The 15,646-nt window shown below is 44.2% G+C and overlaps 2 protein-coding genes across 2 annotated transcripts; one reads left to right on the top strand and one right to left on the bottom strand.

Moving 5' to 3' along the window:
• Positions 1-582: 582 nt before the first annotated feature.
• On the bottom strand, positions 583-5,011 carry Bcscp160. The gene is made up of 3 exons (XM_024696815.1): positions 4,231-5,011; positions 2,901-4,180; positions 583-2,850 (listed from the first exon to the last, which is right to left on the bottom strand). The coding sequence occupies exons 1-3, from the start codon at positions 4,939-4,941 to the stop codon at positions 927-929; spliced, it is 3,915 nt and encodes a 1,304-aa protein (XP_024552628.1). The 5' UTR covers positions 4,942-5,011; the 3' UTR covers positions 583-926.
• A 4,296-nt stretch (positions 5,012-9,307) lies between these two features.
• Positions 9,308-13,446, top strand: Bcste20. Its single transcript, XM_001556332.2, has 4 exons — positions 9,308-10,540; positions 10,605-11,931; positions 11,984-12,318; positions 12,374-13,446. Exons 1-4 carry the CDS (start codon positions 9,737-9,739, stop codon positions 12,476-12,478), a joined length of 2,571 nt encoding a protein of 856 aa, XP_001556382.2. The 5' UTR covers positions 9,308-9,736; the 3' UTR covers positions 12,479-13,446.
• The last annotated feature ends 2,200 nt before the right edge of the window (positions 13,447-15,646 follow it).

Below are 15,646 nucleotides of genomic sequence, written 5' to 3'. Positions count from 1 at the left end.
AACCCTAGGATTTCTTGCTGTCACTTTCGGGTTTCTCTTTCTCTTTTTCGATCTACATACATACATACATACATACATACATACATACATACAGATACGTAGCTAGATTGCCATCCCGTCAAACGATACACATCTCCAGAACAGAAAGAAAGAAAGAACAGAGACAACCAACTAACCCCCCAAAAATATATATAAAACCATAGAACAAAAACCCAACTCGAAAGTTAACCTAACGTCACTCTCCAAGATAAAGAGAAGAGAATATGCACACATATATATATATACATATCTACATACCCACATCTTCATCATTAACCCCTCCATCCATCCATCATCATCCATCCATCCAGCTTCTTAAATTCCTTCTCGCTTTTCCATTCTCTCTCTCCTAAATGACTAGAATCAAGGAACGTCGATGGGTAGGTATTTGCTCAGTGATATCAAACACAACCCATAATGGACAAGAGTAGCACCTTTTGTTATTGTATCTAGTCCTTTATTGTCTTTGTGTAGGACAAAAATTACCGGCGAGTCAACAAACATCTTCACGAAACATTTAATATTCACAGTTACATACGATCATGGACATACAAGAAAAACAGACTTTAGGTACTTTCCAGTCAAATGCATTCAAGTAACACCAACTCCCATGATTTTCCCATCAATATCTTCTTACGATACGAAACCTAAATGTTCTTACTAACTTTCCATTTTCCATCCGCCCCCATCACCCTCCCAAATGCACCCAGAGATCGCCCATGAAAGAAACATTCGGCTCCGCATAAAACATGATAAATGCCTCTACCTACAAATTCTCATAATGAAACGCGTCAACTGTCTGAATTTCCCATAAATAAACTTCCACCACCGATATCAACACCAATTCCCACCAGTTATCATGCCATCCATCCTTATCTACTATGCAATTAATATCTATCACCACCACGAGCAGGTTTGTTCTTTCCCTCAGCAACAGCTTGAAGAATCAACTCCTTAGCCTTCTCAATGCCCTCTTCACTACCAACAACCTCAATTGGATCAGTTCCCTGACCACGGGGAACAGTGACGTTGCAGCCAGTAGCCTTACGAATACTATTAACCTTGCTACCATTCTTACCAACAATTGATCCATACAAGCTAGGATCAACAAGGGTAAGATGTCCAACAAAGTTGTTCTTCGATGCTTGTTCAATGGCTTGAGCCAAGATGGACTTAGCTTGCGCAATGTTGTCGGTGGAGCCACGCAAAACCCATGGAATGTCACCAGTCTCTCCAGATTCAGATTTGTTAAAGACGAACCATTCCTCAACGTCATCAGTTGTGTCCTTTTCATCTGTGATCAAAGCATCCTTAGCGCTAGCCCCAGATGGTGGTGTGGCTCTTGCTGGCATCTTAGCTCCTGCATGATCAACTGTCACTTGAAGATCATTTCGCAACTTTCGGAAAAATTGACCGTTATTCGAAATATCGTGATGAAGTTTACGTGGAACTTGGACAGTTTCGCCTTCTTGGCCTTTAACAAGTTCAAGAATATGGGCCTTTGCTTTTTCGACATCAGCAGGAAGACCAGTGACGGTGATCCCAGTTTGACCACTACCCTGTCTAGGAATATCGATGGAGACTTTGAAGTTTTTCTCCATACCCTTTTTCGTCTCACCACCGGCACCGATCAAAGGACGATGCTTGTCGGTTGGAACATCTACAGTTTCTGTTGTTTGGTTTTCTCGTTCCTCAACAATCTTTTGAATGGCAGAAACAATGTTGTCAACAAGCTGTCGGCTACCTTCAACCTTGATAGCATTACCATCAGATTCGGCCTTGGGGAATTGCACAACCCGAGCGAGCTCTCGGCGGTCACCAGATCCACCAGCATTGACAATGATGGCATGAATGTTTGCACCCCCAGCGCCGATCAAAGCTCTATGATGCTTCTTGTCGACATCCAAAGACTCGGTGACTGTCGAATCGAAAACACTCTTCTTTTCCTCAATCAACTTCTTTGCCTTTGCGACTTGAGATGCTGTTCCCTTGATCTGTATCTCAACTCGTCCTGATGCGTCAGCACTGTCACGAGAGTTGGGAACATCAATCTTGGCTCCAGTCAACTGTCTCAATTCTTCCATGCCAGCTCCACGTTGACCGATAAGGGAAGGAACTTGGCTTTGCTGAACACTGACAGTAGCGCTATGGGAGTTATCTTGTAGATATTGAAACAAAGAAAGGATTTCATCACGGGCTTCATCAGCTCCCTTCTTAGGTCCCTTTATAGATACTTCGTCTGGGGCTTGTTGACGTCGAGCATTTTGTTGACCAGCATCATTTTCTGCCTGCTCTTCATCTGTAGGACGACCCGAGCGTGGGAAATGAATTTGGACCTTGTAACGAGTTTGCAACCTATTGATCTGGGTTCCCTTGGCACCAATGAGCTCAGGGTGGAACTTAGGATCGATCTTTAGGGTGTACGTTGTTTCATCAGCCCATTGTCTGCCAAGAGCCGAGATATGAGACTTGGCAGCATCTGCTTTGGCCTTGGGTCCCTTCACTTCGACCTGGCCATCCTTGAGTTGAATGTCGACATCGAACTTTTCACGTAATTCGTTCACGAATGAGCCTCCCTTACCAATGAGCTGGTTTGCATGCTTTTGAGGGAAGTCAAAAGAAAGTGTGTAACCGCGTTCTTTTTCCTCCTCAATCGCCTGTGCGACGAATTCTCTGACCTTGACAGCCAGCTTCTCCACAGTAGGTTTAGGTCCTCGAAGTGTGACAATAGTGCCGGTAGCCATAACGCGAGTGGGGATTTGGAAGGCCTTGTTCTCCGCGGTGATGAATTTCTTGAGCTTGTCGTGGTAACTATGACTATCAGCTTTCGATCAAATGATACGTTGTTTCAAAAGACTTACATTTTTGGAACATCGATCGATTCACTGGTAATCTCTGCTTGAGAACTAATGACATCAATAATGTGCTTGCGAGCATCTTCCAAACCACGTTTGAATTGTGCGATATCATTTCTTGAAGGTTGGCCACGAGAAATGCTGTAATCCGGTTCGTTTCCAGTAGGTCCTTCAAAAACAAGGAGTACATCGCCGTTGGGTCCATCTGGCAACACCACGTGCACACCATAATCTTTCTTGACCCTTGGAGAGATATCTTGTTCAAGATGCTTATGATAGAAAGGGTCTACGGGAATGTTTGCCATACGTGAGTGAGGGTGAGCATCCATTATGTTCATCAGCTGTCCCTGTACATCATACACGGCTTCCGTTTCCCCGGAAAAGATCTCCCAGATCGAGCTATTGACAGAATTTGGGGTGTAGATACGAGCATTGTGAAGTCTCTCGAGTCTTTCCATCTCGTTGCGCTGGCGCAAATATCGTGAAAGGTTATGACCATGCTCTTTGCTGTTTGGTATTCCAGTGAAATGTTGTTCAACATCAATAGTGGCAGATTGCGATTTAGTTGATAGCTTTCTGGCTTCCCGCACAGCATTCTGAATCTTGTCCGCAGGGCCAACGATTGTGAAAGTGTTGTCTTGTTCATCTTTTTCTGGCACAAATAGGGCACATCCAGTTGTGGCAAAAAAGTCCTCTCCTGGGTTACCTTTTTCACCAATAATAGATTGATGGCGACCCTTGCTGATTCCTCTCACTTCATGGCGAGTGAGCTCTTCATGCAACTGCTTGGCCCGACGTTCAATCTCCGCGCGTGCTGCTAGGACAGCAGCACGGTCACCATTGAGAGTTATGCAATTGTCAGCAGCAGCTGGAACAAAAATTGGGCCATCATGAGCTTGAGGGACGGTTCGCAAGATGTAATTAGACGGAATTTCCAACTCGGACAAGTTGTGAGTATTTCTCAAGGAATCGGCATGAGTATCATAGGGACCAGCAATGAAGCGGTAGAATTCCGATGGGATACCACGTAGCTTGGTTTTGGTTGTGCCTGCTTTTTCTCCCACAATTTTTTCGATTGCCTTCTTAGCTTCTGCGACCGCAACAGCATTACCCACAACTGTGACATCTACTGTGGCATCTTCGTCATCGTCGACAGGGCTAGGCTTATTGTCTTTAGGCATTTGAATTCTAGCACCAGTAGCTTCTTGTAACTCCTTGATCTTTGAGCCCTGTTTTCCAATGATGAAGGCTCGTGCTTTGCTGGGGATAGTGACGTGGATTTCTTGCTGGTGAGAGTGTCAGAAAAAATAGAGGAAGAAAGTAACATTCAGCTTACCTTTGCACCAATTTGTTCCATCAAAGCCTTGATACCGGTACGAGAAGCTGCGGGAGGACCGTAAGCTGTAAAGGTCATCTTACCTTCCAGACCAGTTGTTTGAGTAATGTTAGATCTATACTTCTTGTTGACCTCTCTCAAGATTTCTGGCAAAGGTTTCTTCAGTTGGTCACGCTTGAGAATGTGATCTTTGGCTAATTCTATTCTTTCTTGATGCTGTTGGCCTGGTTGATTGACCTTTGGTCGGTTGACAGTAGACAATGGGGTTGCTGCGCCTGAGATGGGAGTAGAAGCCCGCGATACTCCATTTGTTGGAGTTCCATTGGCATTGGCTGGAGATTTTCCGCCGCCCCAAATACCTTGAACTTGAGGCTTAGGTTGAGAGGTGGCTCCGAGAGCTGGGAACAACTCGTGAGATTGTGTATCGATTGAGGGCTCCTTGCGGGCATCCTCCTTTTGCTTTCCTGCAGCTTTTGTGGACACAGTTGGAACCCATCCTGGAGCGGTTGAATCCCCATTGACATCCTCGAGGACGCTGGTAGAGGTAGGTTGTTCACCATGCTTCAAATCTTCTTCATCGGGGACTTCCTCAATAGAGGGCTGATGTTCATGATCGTGTTGTTGCATGAGCTTCTGAGCCCGAGTAAGTTCAGGACCGTTGCCGTTGGCTTCGGAATGGCCATTTGGCACAGCAGTATCGACGGCAGACATGTTTGGAATGATTTTAATGTTAAGATTGTAGAATATGGACGAGGTTGAAGTGGAAATCGACTAGTAACTCTATGACATGACAACTGCGTTAGTATATGTGCAATGGACAATATGTTTCCCACAGCAATCACAATTGAGCAGAGATCAGGACTTACCTGAAGAATTGCTGAGTGATTGAGGGCAAGGTGAACGCAGATCAATTGAACCGGGAAGATAAGGACAAGTAAGGCCACGCAGACAAATTATGGGAGAATGAGCTCCAAGGTCTAGAAGACTGGCATAAGGGGCGATGCAGTAACAATGTGGGAAGTTCTGTAGAAATTGATGAAATGCAGAGCTCTTCTTGATTGAATAGGCTCTGTAAGTACAAGTGTTTTCTGTTTTCTGTTTTCTGAGATATTATGTGCAACGACGTTGAAAGTTGTCCAGATCTCGAAAGTTGTACCGTGGGTCGAACATATTATGGAACTTTCTTGAACACTTAATCAGAAGCTTGGGCGATAAAATGACCCTGGTAAGCGAATCCCAATCCAGCCAAATTGTCTTGGCATCCCGTGACCTTGCAAAGCCTCAGTCCTTATTAAGCTGTTCACTATCTGGAGGAGCATTGAAACATGGAATGAAGTTGTTATCAAAATCTGCATTTGAGTTCCCACTGGTTCGAGTCAATGACATCAAACTCTGGAGATCAGATGGGGGAGTCTTGTATCCCCGGCTTACAAGGGAATTGAAGAAAGAAAAAAAGAAAAAAAGGTTACAAGGAAACTTCAATTCCTTATGGCTGAATCATGAAAGCTCACATATTAGATTCTGGTATCGCACTGAATTCACCTGATTTAGCCATAATGAGTACATAAACATGACCTAGTGCTGGTATTGATTCTATTCAATTGTTCTTACTGGTTTCTAATCTCAATCCATTTGAGGGGTATATCCACATACAAATTTCCCCTCCGCATACGATCAATGTATGAGACTAAATCAGACAACGCTCGAAAGGGTCGACGATGATGCACCTGATGCTTTTGAGAAGGTAGAGCTGGAGTGGCTTCATCATGGAGAGAGCACTTGGGTATACATACATGTACTTACATGATATTCCAATCCGCAAGTAAAGTACTGAGACTCGAAGTTATCTGCCAAGGCGAGAGCTTCTTGATGAATTTCTGTGCCAAGTGGCTATGCTTCATTCCTGTCTTGAGGAGAGAATCTTGGGTTCTGAGTGTTTCCTCTACGGTTTGTCACATAGTCGAATGGCCATGGGCTTCGAGTCCAGTTCGAAATTCGATCGAGGATCACCCCTCCTGTTGTGTAGCAGATGTGGTGTCTCGAAGTCTTTCGGAGTCAGCCCACCCACCTGCTCCAGGTAACATGTCACCACTTTATACAGAACAGTACAAGAGGTCCGCTGCACTATTGTATATCATGAGCAGGTACTATACAACATTGCAACGGCGCTTTCCCTTTGTCTATTTTGAAGTTACAGAGCAGATAATGGTTACTTCGGCAACCAGGAGTATGACCCCACCACTATCTCAATAGCGGGCGTAGATGAAGCTGTCTTGTTTGAGATTTCGGGGATAAGAGAACGATTTGTATCGAAAGTCAGTTAGAGGTTGCATTTAAATGATAAGAATGATTCGGGATGGTTGCAGAAGAAAGTGATAGTATGCTGTACCAGTATAATTGCATACAACGGCTGAGGATATCTCCTTATGTAGAAGCGAGAAAGATCCCGAGGAATGGTAATAAAAAAAAAGGCGATTGTAGATTGTTGTACCACATCGTGACTTTCAAATTTGAATCTATGAGTAGGGATAAGGAGATGAAATTGAAAAGATCCTTGCTCTCGGAATCAGGGATACAGCTTCACATGTCTTTTCCCGGTAGTATCTATTAACTTCATTAACCTTAGTTCTGATGAGAATATTGTCACTATCGCTCAGGTGGGGAGGAGAATACGATGATCTTCAAGGGATCAAAAATCTAGAAGCCGGAAGCATGAAAGCTATGGGGTTTTTAATTCATTGCACCAACGGTTTTCAACAGTTTGATGCTAGGGACTTACAATCAGTTACGTACTCTGTACACTAATGGATGTGAAGGTGTGGTATCGGATGTTGACGTCCTCTGCAGGTATATTGTCCGAACAAACCGGTGGAACAAAATGATGGTGGTGGTGGGTTGGTTTTTGGGGTGAGCTGCTAGACAGTTGAGATAGGAAATACAAGTGACAAAAGAAAATCCAACACAAAAGGGCTAACCAGCGATTTCATTCTGCTTCAGCCAACGAGAGAAGTTCTAGATGAGTAGCAATCAGGCACGCAAGTAACCTACTATAACAAGCCACTCAGGGTCTTTGCAGAAACCTTAGGAGGCGTTCAAGTACGAATTTATTCGTTTGCAAGATGATTGGATACGGACTGTAGTTGAAGGGAAGTCTGTCGATTCCTAGACCGGGTGGACATACCAGTGGGAACATGGGCTGTAGAGTTTGTATGGCGACTTGATCAAACACAGTGGCTTGAAGGCCTTCAAATACAAATTAGCCATGACCTTTCTAGGTGTGATTACCTCCCTACCAAATACATGCTGTCGATGTACATTAGTGCCATGTCATGTACATGCTGTGGTAATGAGGCTTGTTTGAAATACTGTACGAAAAATGGAGCAACTCACTGGGAGTAATTACTAGCATTGGCGTTAATTAGTAGGTAGGTAAGGAAGGTGCTGGGTCGGTAGGCTATCTGTTCCATTTAAATTCAGAGAATCCAAAATTTCAGTAGTTTTGTCACGGAAGGCTATCGAGGGGATGTTTGATACTACCAACTCTCATGGCTTCATTCGTGGCTGATTTACGGTAGGATTTGTTGGGATAATCAATTTTGGGCTCTTTTTTCTCGTCAGGTACGTATAGGTAGGCAGGCAGGTAGGTCGTACGGTATGAAGAAAAAGAGACGAAATCTAGACGAAATCTAGTAGGTCCTGGCAGGTACAACATCCCTTGGTAGACAGCTAGACAGCTAGACAGCTAGATAGATGTGTATAGTTTTCATCATGAACATAGTACTTAGGACCTAGATATCATTCATTCGTCCATGAGTACGTGTTTTTCATATAGATATAAAACGTCGTTGCAGTGCCAATATCTCTTTCCGTTAGCCTCCTTCTCTCTCCTCCTTATCGTCTCCAAAGTCGATTCCCATTTGGTGTATTGGGGTTGAATGTCATCGGTTGATATACTCCAAACTCCTTCTTGCCCTCCGTCATCCTCCCGCCTCCCCTCCTTATATTTCATTGTCGACGCACAAGAATTGATGCGACCTCTCCTGCCCTTTCATTAAAAAATTTGACTCAAATTACTCAATCTTTATATTACCTCTTCCCGTTCCTTTCCTTCTAGAATCCATTGATCATTCCCTTCCCAAGATTTCATCACGATTACAATTTACAACCCAATTTACGACCCAGTCATCCTCTTTCTATACCCAGTCAAGTCGGTTAAACTGACAGCGCTGGCAGCGAAAAGGGTCGAAAACGAGGTCGGGCAGTGGAGAAAATCGAAAGTCTTTTCCGAATCCAAGTCCAAGTCTTTCAAACCCAGCAGGGAATATAAACAAGGAATTTTAATCCTCTTGGTATCTTCCCTACCTTCCCTACCTTCCCTACCAGCCGAGCAGCCCACCCAGCACCCAGGACTTGTGCTGTCCACGGTACCTAGGAATCGGGATTATTGAATGTTCAGTCTCCTGCCATGCCAGAGCGTACATGGGCAAATCACTCACGAGCGATGAACTCCGTCTGGCAACTGCCGCCGTTGAAGCCAGCGTATCACACACTGATCATTGGGTTCAAAGATCTCAGGATCGAGAAATACTCATCAGGGATTGGGGAAGAGAAGAGACGTGCATCGTCAGTTGCCTTTTTGCAGAGGATCAGAGTAATTCGTTCACCCGAGGAACTACAATGACATTTATATCATATCAAATCGTATACAGCTTGCAACATATACACACACATACATACATACGTACATATATATACACAAATACATCCATTCATACATCCATCCATCCATCCATACATACATACATACATACACTCACACACACACACACACATACGCATACCGGCAGCACCACCCACCACTTGCTCATATCAATCGTATTATACCTATCTAATCTATTATACTCACTTATCCCATGCCCCTCCCATTCCCTCCCCTCTTTTTGAACAATCTCCCTCCCTCCCTGCCCTCCTCCTCCTCCTCCACCTACCTACCTCCCGAGCCATCTCAGTTCTTCAAAAGCAACCGACGAGCCCAAGAATCCCCCGTCCTAAATTGATTCACCTCCATTCATCTTACGACGATATTGTTCTGTCCGCCCAATTTTATCTGCGAGCCACACTCCGATCATATATAGTGTTTTGCTGCACTGTTCAGCGAGAGACACTCCTCACCCATACAGATTTTCTGGTAATTCCCGCCCGCTACCAAACAACAACAAGAACTACGACTTGACCTTCTTCCCCCTTCGTCCAGAGAAAACTGGGCTACAATCACACTCCAGTACGACGTGCTGTACCGATATTTCTTTTCATTGATGTACACAAAGGAGACACAGTAGAGACAGTGAACCCCGTCACTCGTTACCCTGTACCAATTTGATATTGCATGCAGATTTCTTTTTTTGATTGGTTCAAAGTGTCACGGCAATTTACGAAACACTCATCCTCCACTCAAAGCGGCGGACCTCCCAAAGTTCAAACGAAGGTCTGAGCAGTGACCAAAGATATGGATCAGGAAATCAAAACAACCAGCCGTAGGTTAACTAAGTTAACTAAAAGGCCACCACCATCCAGAGCTATAGCTTCGTTCGAGGCAAGACAAAACGACAGCTCATCTTTTTCCTTCCACACATCTTTACGAAGTCAGCGTAGCTCTGGAAGCTTACAGCGAGCCCCATCGGCACCTTCTTACCCCAGATCTTACTACGCTCCAGGTCATACCCGAAAACTTACCTCCCCAAATCCCGCATCCAGTAATTCGTCTCTTGAGCATCAATATTCGAACGCCTCTCCAGTGCTGGCCGGATCAGAATTTGTGCTTCAGCCCATAGGCATGGGAGGAGCAAATGACAATCGCCGTTCCATTCCATCGCGACCAATAAGTGAGAAAAGTTCCGAAGACTTTATCGGTGCTCCCTTTGATAGTTCTGGTTTATTTAGTCACATCGATTCAACAAAGTCTTCTAGTACCCCAAATACTTTGCGGCGACCGCCACCACCGCAGTTATCGCATACGAGTCCGCCATATATGGTAAGTCCACAGTTACGGCAATCCGCAAGTTTTACCGCAGGCGATAAGATGAGCGAAAAAGCCCCTCCACGCGTGGGTGAAAACCAGCTCATCAGTCCTAAAAGATACTCGGATGAGACTAAGGAGCCCAAATCTGGAATGCTAAGGAAAAAATCGGGCTTCTCTGGTTTTATGAGCAGCATTGGTGTTGGCTCACCTAGAGGGGTCAAAATTTCCGCACCTGAGAATCCTGTCCATGTTACTCATGTTGGTTACGATAACACAACTGGTCAGTTTACTGTAAGTACAATTCAGGACGAATTGCCCGCCCCAAAGAATTATTCCGTAGCTGACAGATTCCTAGGGGTTGCCGAAAGAATGGCAGCGTATGATCAACGAAAGTGGAATCACGAAAAAAGAGCAAGAGCAACATCCGCAAACGATTGTCGATATCGTCGGTTTTTATAAAGAGAACACGGATAAAGGTGGTGAAGAGATATTTGACAAGTTTGATCATGCGAAGGTACCAGAGATGAAGATGGCGCGCACTGCGCCGGCGCCATTGCCATTATCCCCGACCTTCAATAACTCGAATTATGGTTCAATGACACCGATGATGAGTCCTCCAGCTAGTCCTCGATTTCCCTCGAATAACGAGTTGAATTTCGAGAACCCAAGATCCCCGCCTCCAATTCCGCGCGGAACTCAAGGGGGAGGTTCTCAGTCCAAGCCTGAGCTCAACGGACTCGTTCCTAGCAGGCCAGCCCCTAGGCCCCCTATGTCGATGCAAGGGCCTAGTCGAATTGCACCACCGCCACCTGCCGCAGGTAAAGATTCTGGAATTGGAATGGCCCGTCAAAGTGATGATTTACCGGCATTAGCATACGTCCCTCCAACTATACAGGACAACGGTCCTATGCTTCCAGAAGAACACAGGTCTAGATCAAGATCAAATTCAAAAGTGAACGGTACACCACCATACGCAACTCCAGTATCAGCATCTCCACAGGTTTACCAACAACAGATTTTGCACCATCAAGAGCAGGCAATGCAACAGGCTCAACAAGCAATGAGCCGATCGATCAGCGTCAAGAAGCCCACCCAGCAAGCTACTCCGCCAACCCCTCAAGGTCAATTCCCAGCGAATGGTGTTCCACACCCAAGCCAACAAGCTAGACAAGTACCAGGTCCACGTCCCAGGCAACGAGCACGTCAAAGCACCGGTTTTGATATCGTTGCTAGGTTAAAGCAAATTTGCACAGAGGGTGACCCTCGAGAAATCTACAAGGAGCTCACTAAGATTGGACAAGGTGCATCTGGTGGTGTATACACTGGTTATGAAAGAGGGACAAATCGATTGGTAGCCATCAAACAAATGAATCTCGAACAACAGCCAAAGAAAGATTTGATCATCAACGAAATTCTTGTCATGAAAGACAGCTCTCATCCGAACATAGTCAATTTTATTGATAGTTTCTTGGTTACTGGAGAACTCTGGGTAATTATGGAATATATGGAGGGCGGAAGTTTGACGGATGTGGTTACTTTCAATATCATGTCAGAAGGTCAAATTGCAGCAGTTTGTCGGGAGACTTTGAAGGGTTTACAACATCTGCATTCAAAAGGAGTTATCCATCGCGATATCAAGTCGGATAACATTCTGCTGTCTATGGATGGAAACATTAAACTCAGTAAGTTTGCTATCTTCCGAGTCTGTAGCACTAATCCTAATATCTTTAACAGCTGATTTCGGTTTCTGTGCCCAAATTAACGAAGCTCACAATAAACGTACTACCATGGTTGGTACACCATACTGGATGGCACCCGAAGTTGTCACACGCAAAGAATATGGACGCAAAGTTGATATCTGGTCTCTTGGTATTATGGCTATTGAAATGATTGAAGGGGAGCCACCCTACCTCACTGAGTCACCCCTGAGAGCTTTGTATTTGATCGCGACAAATGGCACTCCTGCTATCAAAAATGAACAGGAATTGAGCCTTGTCTTCCGGGATTTCCTTTACTTTGCTCTTAAGGTGGATCCGGAAAAGCGAGCTAGTGCTCATGATTTGTTAAGGGTAAATATTTTCTTTTACCACATCAATATTGATCTAGGCTAATTATTTTTTGTAGCACGATTTCATGAAACAATGCACAGACCTCATACAATTAGCACCTTTAGTACGATCTGCACGCAATGCCCGAGCACAAGAAAAGGCTCAGAAGGCACTATCATGATCTTCACAAAGATGAATCATGAACGAATAATGAAATCAAAACATGATGTTGGCGCCGCAATCTTTGCATGGAGCAAAGACATTATATTTATCCTCTTGGCGTTTTTGGTGAACGTGGCAAGGAATGACCTTCTCTTCTGGTCGCATATGTTTGCTTCCTTTGATGGAGCACATGGAGCCATTATATCACCTCTACTTTGGAATACATGTTCCTCTTTGAACTTGGGGATTTTCATAGATTACTGCACACACCTGGATATATGTTGTGCAGAGCAAAGCAAAGCAAGAATTTCTGAATCGTTGAGCGCTTTTTGACCGCATCATATTGTTTGCAGCAAGCAAAAGTTAGTATTTTTGCGAATTACGAGCTTTGGCTATTTTTGTTCTTCTATATTTGGAGCCATAGCACAACCCCCTTTTTTCAATTTACTCTTTTGTCTTTTCCCAGGTTAGGTGGAGATGGAAAAACTTCTTTTACATATATGAGATGTAGGGCTCTCCGTGGAGGAGATTGGGAGGATTTGGTACCACCATTGGATTTGATAAGGATATCATGGATCACATTTAGAAGAGTTGGTGGGCGGTCGATGAATGGTTGGCGAATATATGATATCCTGATTGACTTCAAATTTTTATTTTTTCGCCTTTTACCCTTTATGTTTGGAGGATTGGATGGGCAATTAGAAGTTAAGAGTGATGGAATGGAATAGGGCATTTGTATTAATGGTGAAGCCTTGTTCGGTCGGCCTCGCGGACTTTTTTTCTCGAGTGTTGGTGTGGGTTTTTTGTTTCCTTTAGGGCGGGATTTTGAGTGGGTGATGTTGAAGGGTGGGGATGAGCTTTAGCTTCTTGGGAGGAGAGAAAGGATTAGATTTTGAGTAAGTAGAGTTGATAGGTAGTCCAAAACGAAGAGGGATTTCACTTCATTTCCGTCTGATTTATCGGCTGATGTATAGATTGTGAATATGATGTGATTAATTGTCTTGGAAGGTAAGTGGAAACGCAAGTACTACACTTTTGCATCTTACTTTTCAGAAATGACAACAGGAACCGAGGATATGACAACGTGAAGAATTGCTTCTGTGGCAGCTTTCTGGGATGAGAAGAGGGTGCTGTGAGACTTTTGGAATACAAATACAGTTTGGAGGGTGCGCTATAGCTTCCTGGTGGTCGTTGTCGGTAGTGGTGGTGTCGCTCAGATTATGGGGGCTTTGTCGCTTTTGAATTCATACTTACCTGCCTGCTGTTTCTTCTATGGTTGCGAGGTAGGGGAGCTTTTTAGAGTGGAGATGTTTTTGTTTTGGTGGGGGTGGGGATGGGAGTGGGGATGGGGATGGGTAGATTTGAGGTACTGGTGTTTGGGATGGGTTATGGGATGAGATGTGGATGTCGATGCTGTTGTGAGGGTGTGGTGAGGCCTGAATGAGTGTGGGGTTATTTGGGTATTTGGGTATTTGGATATCTTGTAGGGGAGTGGGGAGGGGTGCATGGGGGGTGCATGGGATTCGAGGGATTTGGGGGGGCTGGAGGTTTGCTATATCGTGAGAGAGAGAGAGAGAGAGAGAGGGAGTGTGTGTGTGTGTGTGCGCGCGCGCGCGCGCGCGTCTGTGTGGAGGTGATCTTGAAGAGAAGGGTTAAAGATGGCACGCAGGCAGAGGGTGGAAAGATGCGATGACTCGAGTTTGATTGTGGTTCTACAGTTGAGGGACTTTGAGTGCGGGGAGGGTGTTGGGTTTGAGGGGGAGGGGCAGATGGCTGGATTCTTGTGTATAAATAAATCAATATTGTATGTGGGTTTATTTTTAATTTACGGCTAGCTTTTGATGTTGAGGATAGAATTATAGTGCTGTGCTGTGCAGTGCAGTGCAGTAGTGTAGGAGGAGGTGGATAATAGGAGTTAGTGAAGTTGTAGTAATCTTAATTACATACCTATCGATCTTGGTATTTATTCTCTACGTGTATCCGAACGCTATCATGCTGCAGGTGATTTCATATATGAAGGTATCTATCTGTCTATCTATCTATAGGTTCGCTCGGTCTACAATAAACCTTCCTCCTAGCTTCGCTTTTTTTTTTACAACCCTGTCCTTCCCATGTGATTTCACATGATCGATGGCTTGGCTTTGCGAAACTTATGCTTGATTTGTTGATTCCCAAGATTGGGGATTATCTGGTGATTGTTGGTATTTACTCTTGAATCAATTGCCCTGATTAGTGTTGTTTACTGTATATCCCAAGCGGGAAGATATAAAAGTCGCCTCACTTCTTTTCTTCTCTCTATCTTTTTTTCTCGGATGGCCCAATCAGAAGTTGCTAGCGATAAGGATATTGTCATGTGTAGAACAGCTGCTTTTGTGGGAATTGATATCTTTTGTGGTTCTGGAGAATCTATCGTGGAGGATGTAAGTAGTTTTTCCGTAAAGGTGGTGTGGTAAGGTTTGTCGTTGGTGGTGTTTTTCGACAGAAGTTGTGGAGGTTAGCAGCCGAGGTTCGCATGAGGGGATTGACAATGAGTGATAATAATAATTTCACTAAATCAATGAGATAAATATAGCTTACTTATTAATCTTCTTATTTGGAAAAGACGAATGAATATATCTCGGATTCCGTGCACTTAAAAACTTTATAAAAATAGATCATAACGTCTAATCACCATCGCTAGTCCTTGCATGATGCTTTGATTGTCTTTGTCGTTCTCTCTGCACACACTTGCAATCACTTGAGTATTGTAATTTATAATACCAGTCTGAGTGACTCACTACATACACTAATTAAAGATCTACTAAATTACTACAAGTTTAAAATAGAAAGTACCCAAGACGCCTCGAGCAAAAGAAAAAGCCAAAAAAATAAATTCCGGTACGGGGAATTGAACCCCGGTCTCCCGCGACTTGATTGAAACTTGAAGGCTTCGAATGAGAGGCGGAAATGCTAGCCACTACACCATGCCGGATACTTGGATGATTGATGGAGATTCATGCGTTTGTTAAAAATATATTCTAAATCAATAAAGTGGGATTGAAAGAATTTGATAGCAGAAATTTTAAGCGAGGGACGGTGGGGTGCTAACTGGCTAACTTAAGGTGGGGTGAGATGGATTGTTATAAATTGAATTGGAGGGTTGAGAACTTTGAGGCTGTATCATTGCAATATCAATACTGAACATATT

This window comes from Botrytis cinerea, chromosome 13, assembly GCF_000143535.2.
Source record: "Botrytis cinerea B05.10 chromosome 13, complete sequence".
Lineage (NCBI taxonomy): Eukaryota > Fungi > Ascomycota > Leotiomycetes > Helotiales > Sclerotiniaceae > Botrytis > Botrytis cinerea.
Note: the sequence above shows the minus strand (reverse complement) of the source record. Positions and strands in the feature narration are given on the sequence as shown.

Excerpts from the sequence above, each read along its gene's own strand:
- Bcste20 (XM_001556332.2), top strand. The coding sequence starts at position 9,737 with ATGGATCAGGAAATCAAAACAACCAGCCGTAGGTTAACTAAGTTAACT. Across the intron at positions 10,541-10,604 it reads ACACAACTGGTCAGTTTACT|GGGTTGCCGAAAGAATGGCA; the intron begins GTAAGTACAATT and ends ACAGATTCCTAG. Across the intron at positions 11,932-11,983 it reads GGATGGAAACATTAAACTCA|CTGATTTCGGTTTCTGTGCC; the intron begins GTAAGTTTGCTA and ends TATCTTTAACAG.
- Bcscp160 (XM_024696815.1), bottom strand. The coding sequence starts at position 4,941 with ATGTCTGCCGTCGATACTGCTGTGCCAAATGGCCATTCCGAAGCCAAC. Across the intron at positions 4,181-4,230 it reads TGGAACAAATTGGTGCAAAG|CAAGAAATCCACGTCACTAT; the intron begins GTAAGCTGAATG and ends CACTCTCACCAG. Across the intron at positions 2,851-2,900 it reads TCGATCGATGTTCCAAAAAT|TTACCACGACAAGCTCAAGA; the intron begins GTAAGTCTTTTG and ends TGATAGTCATAG.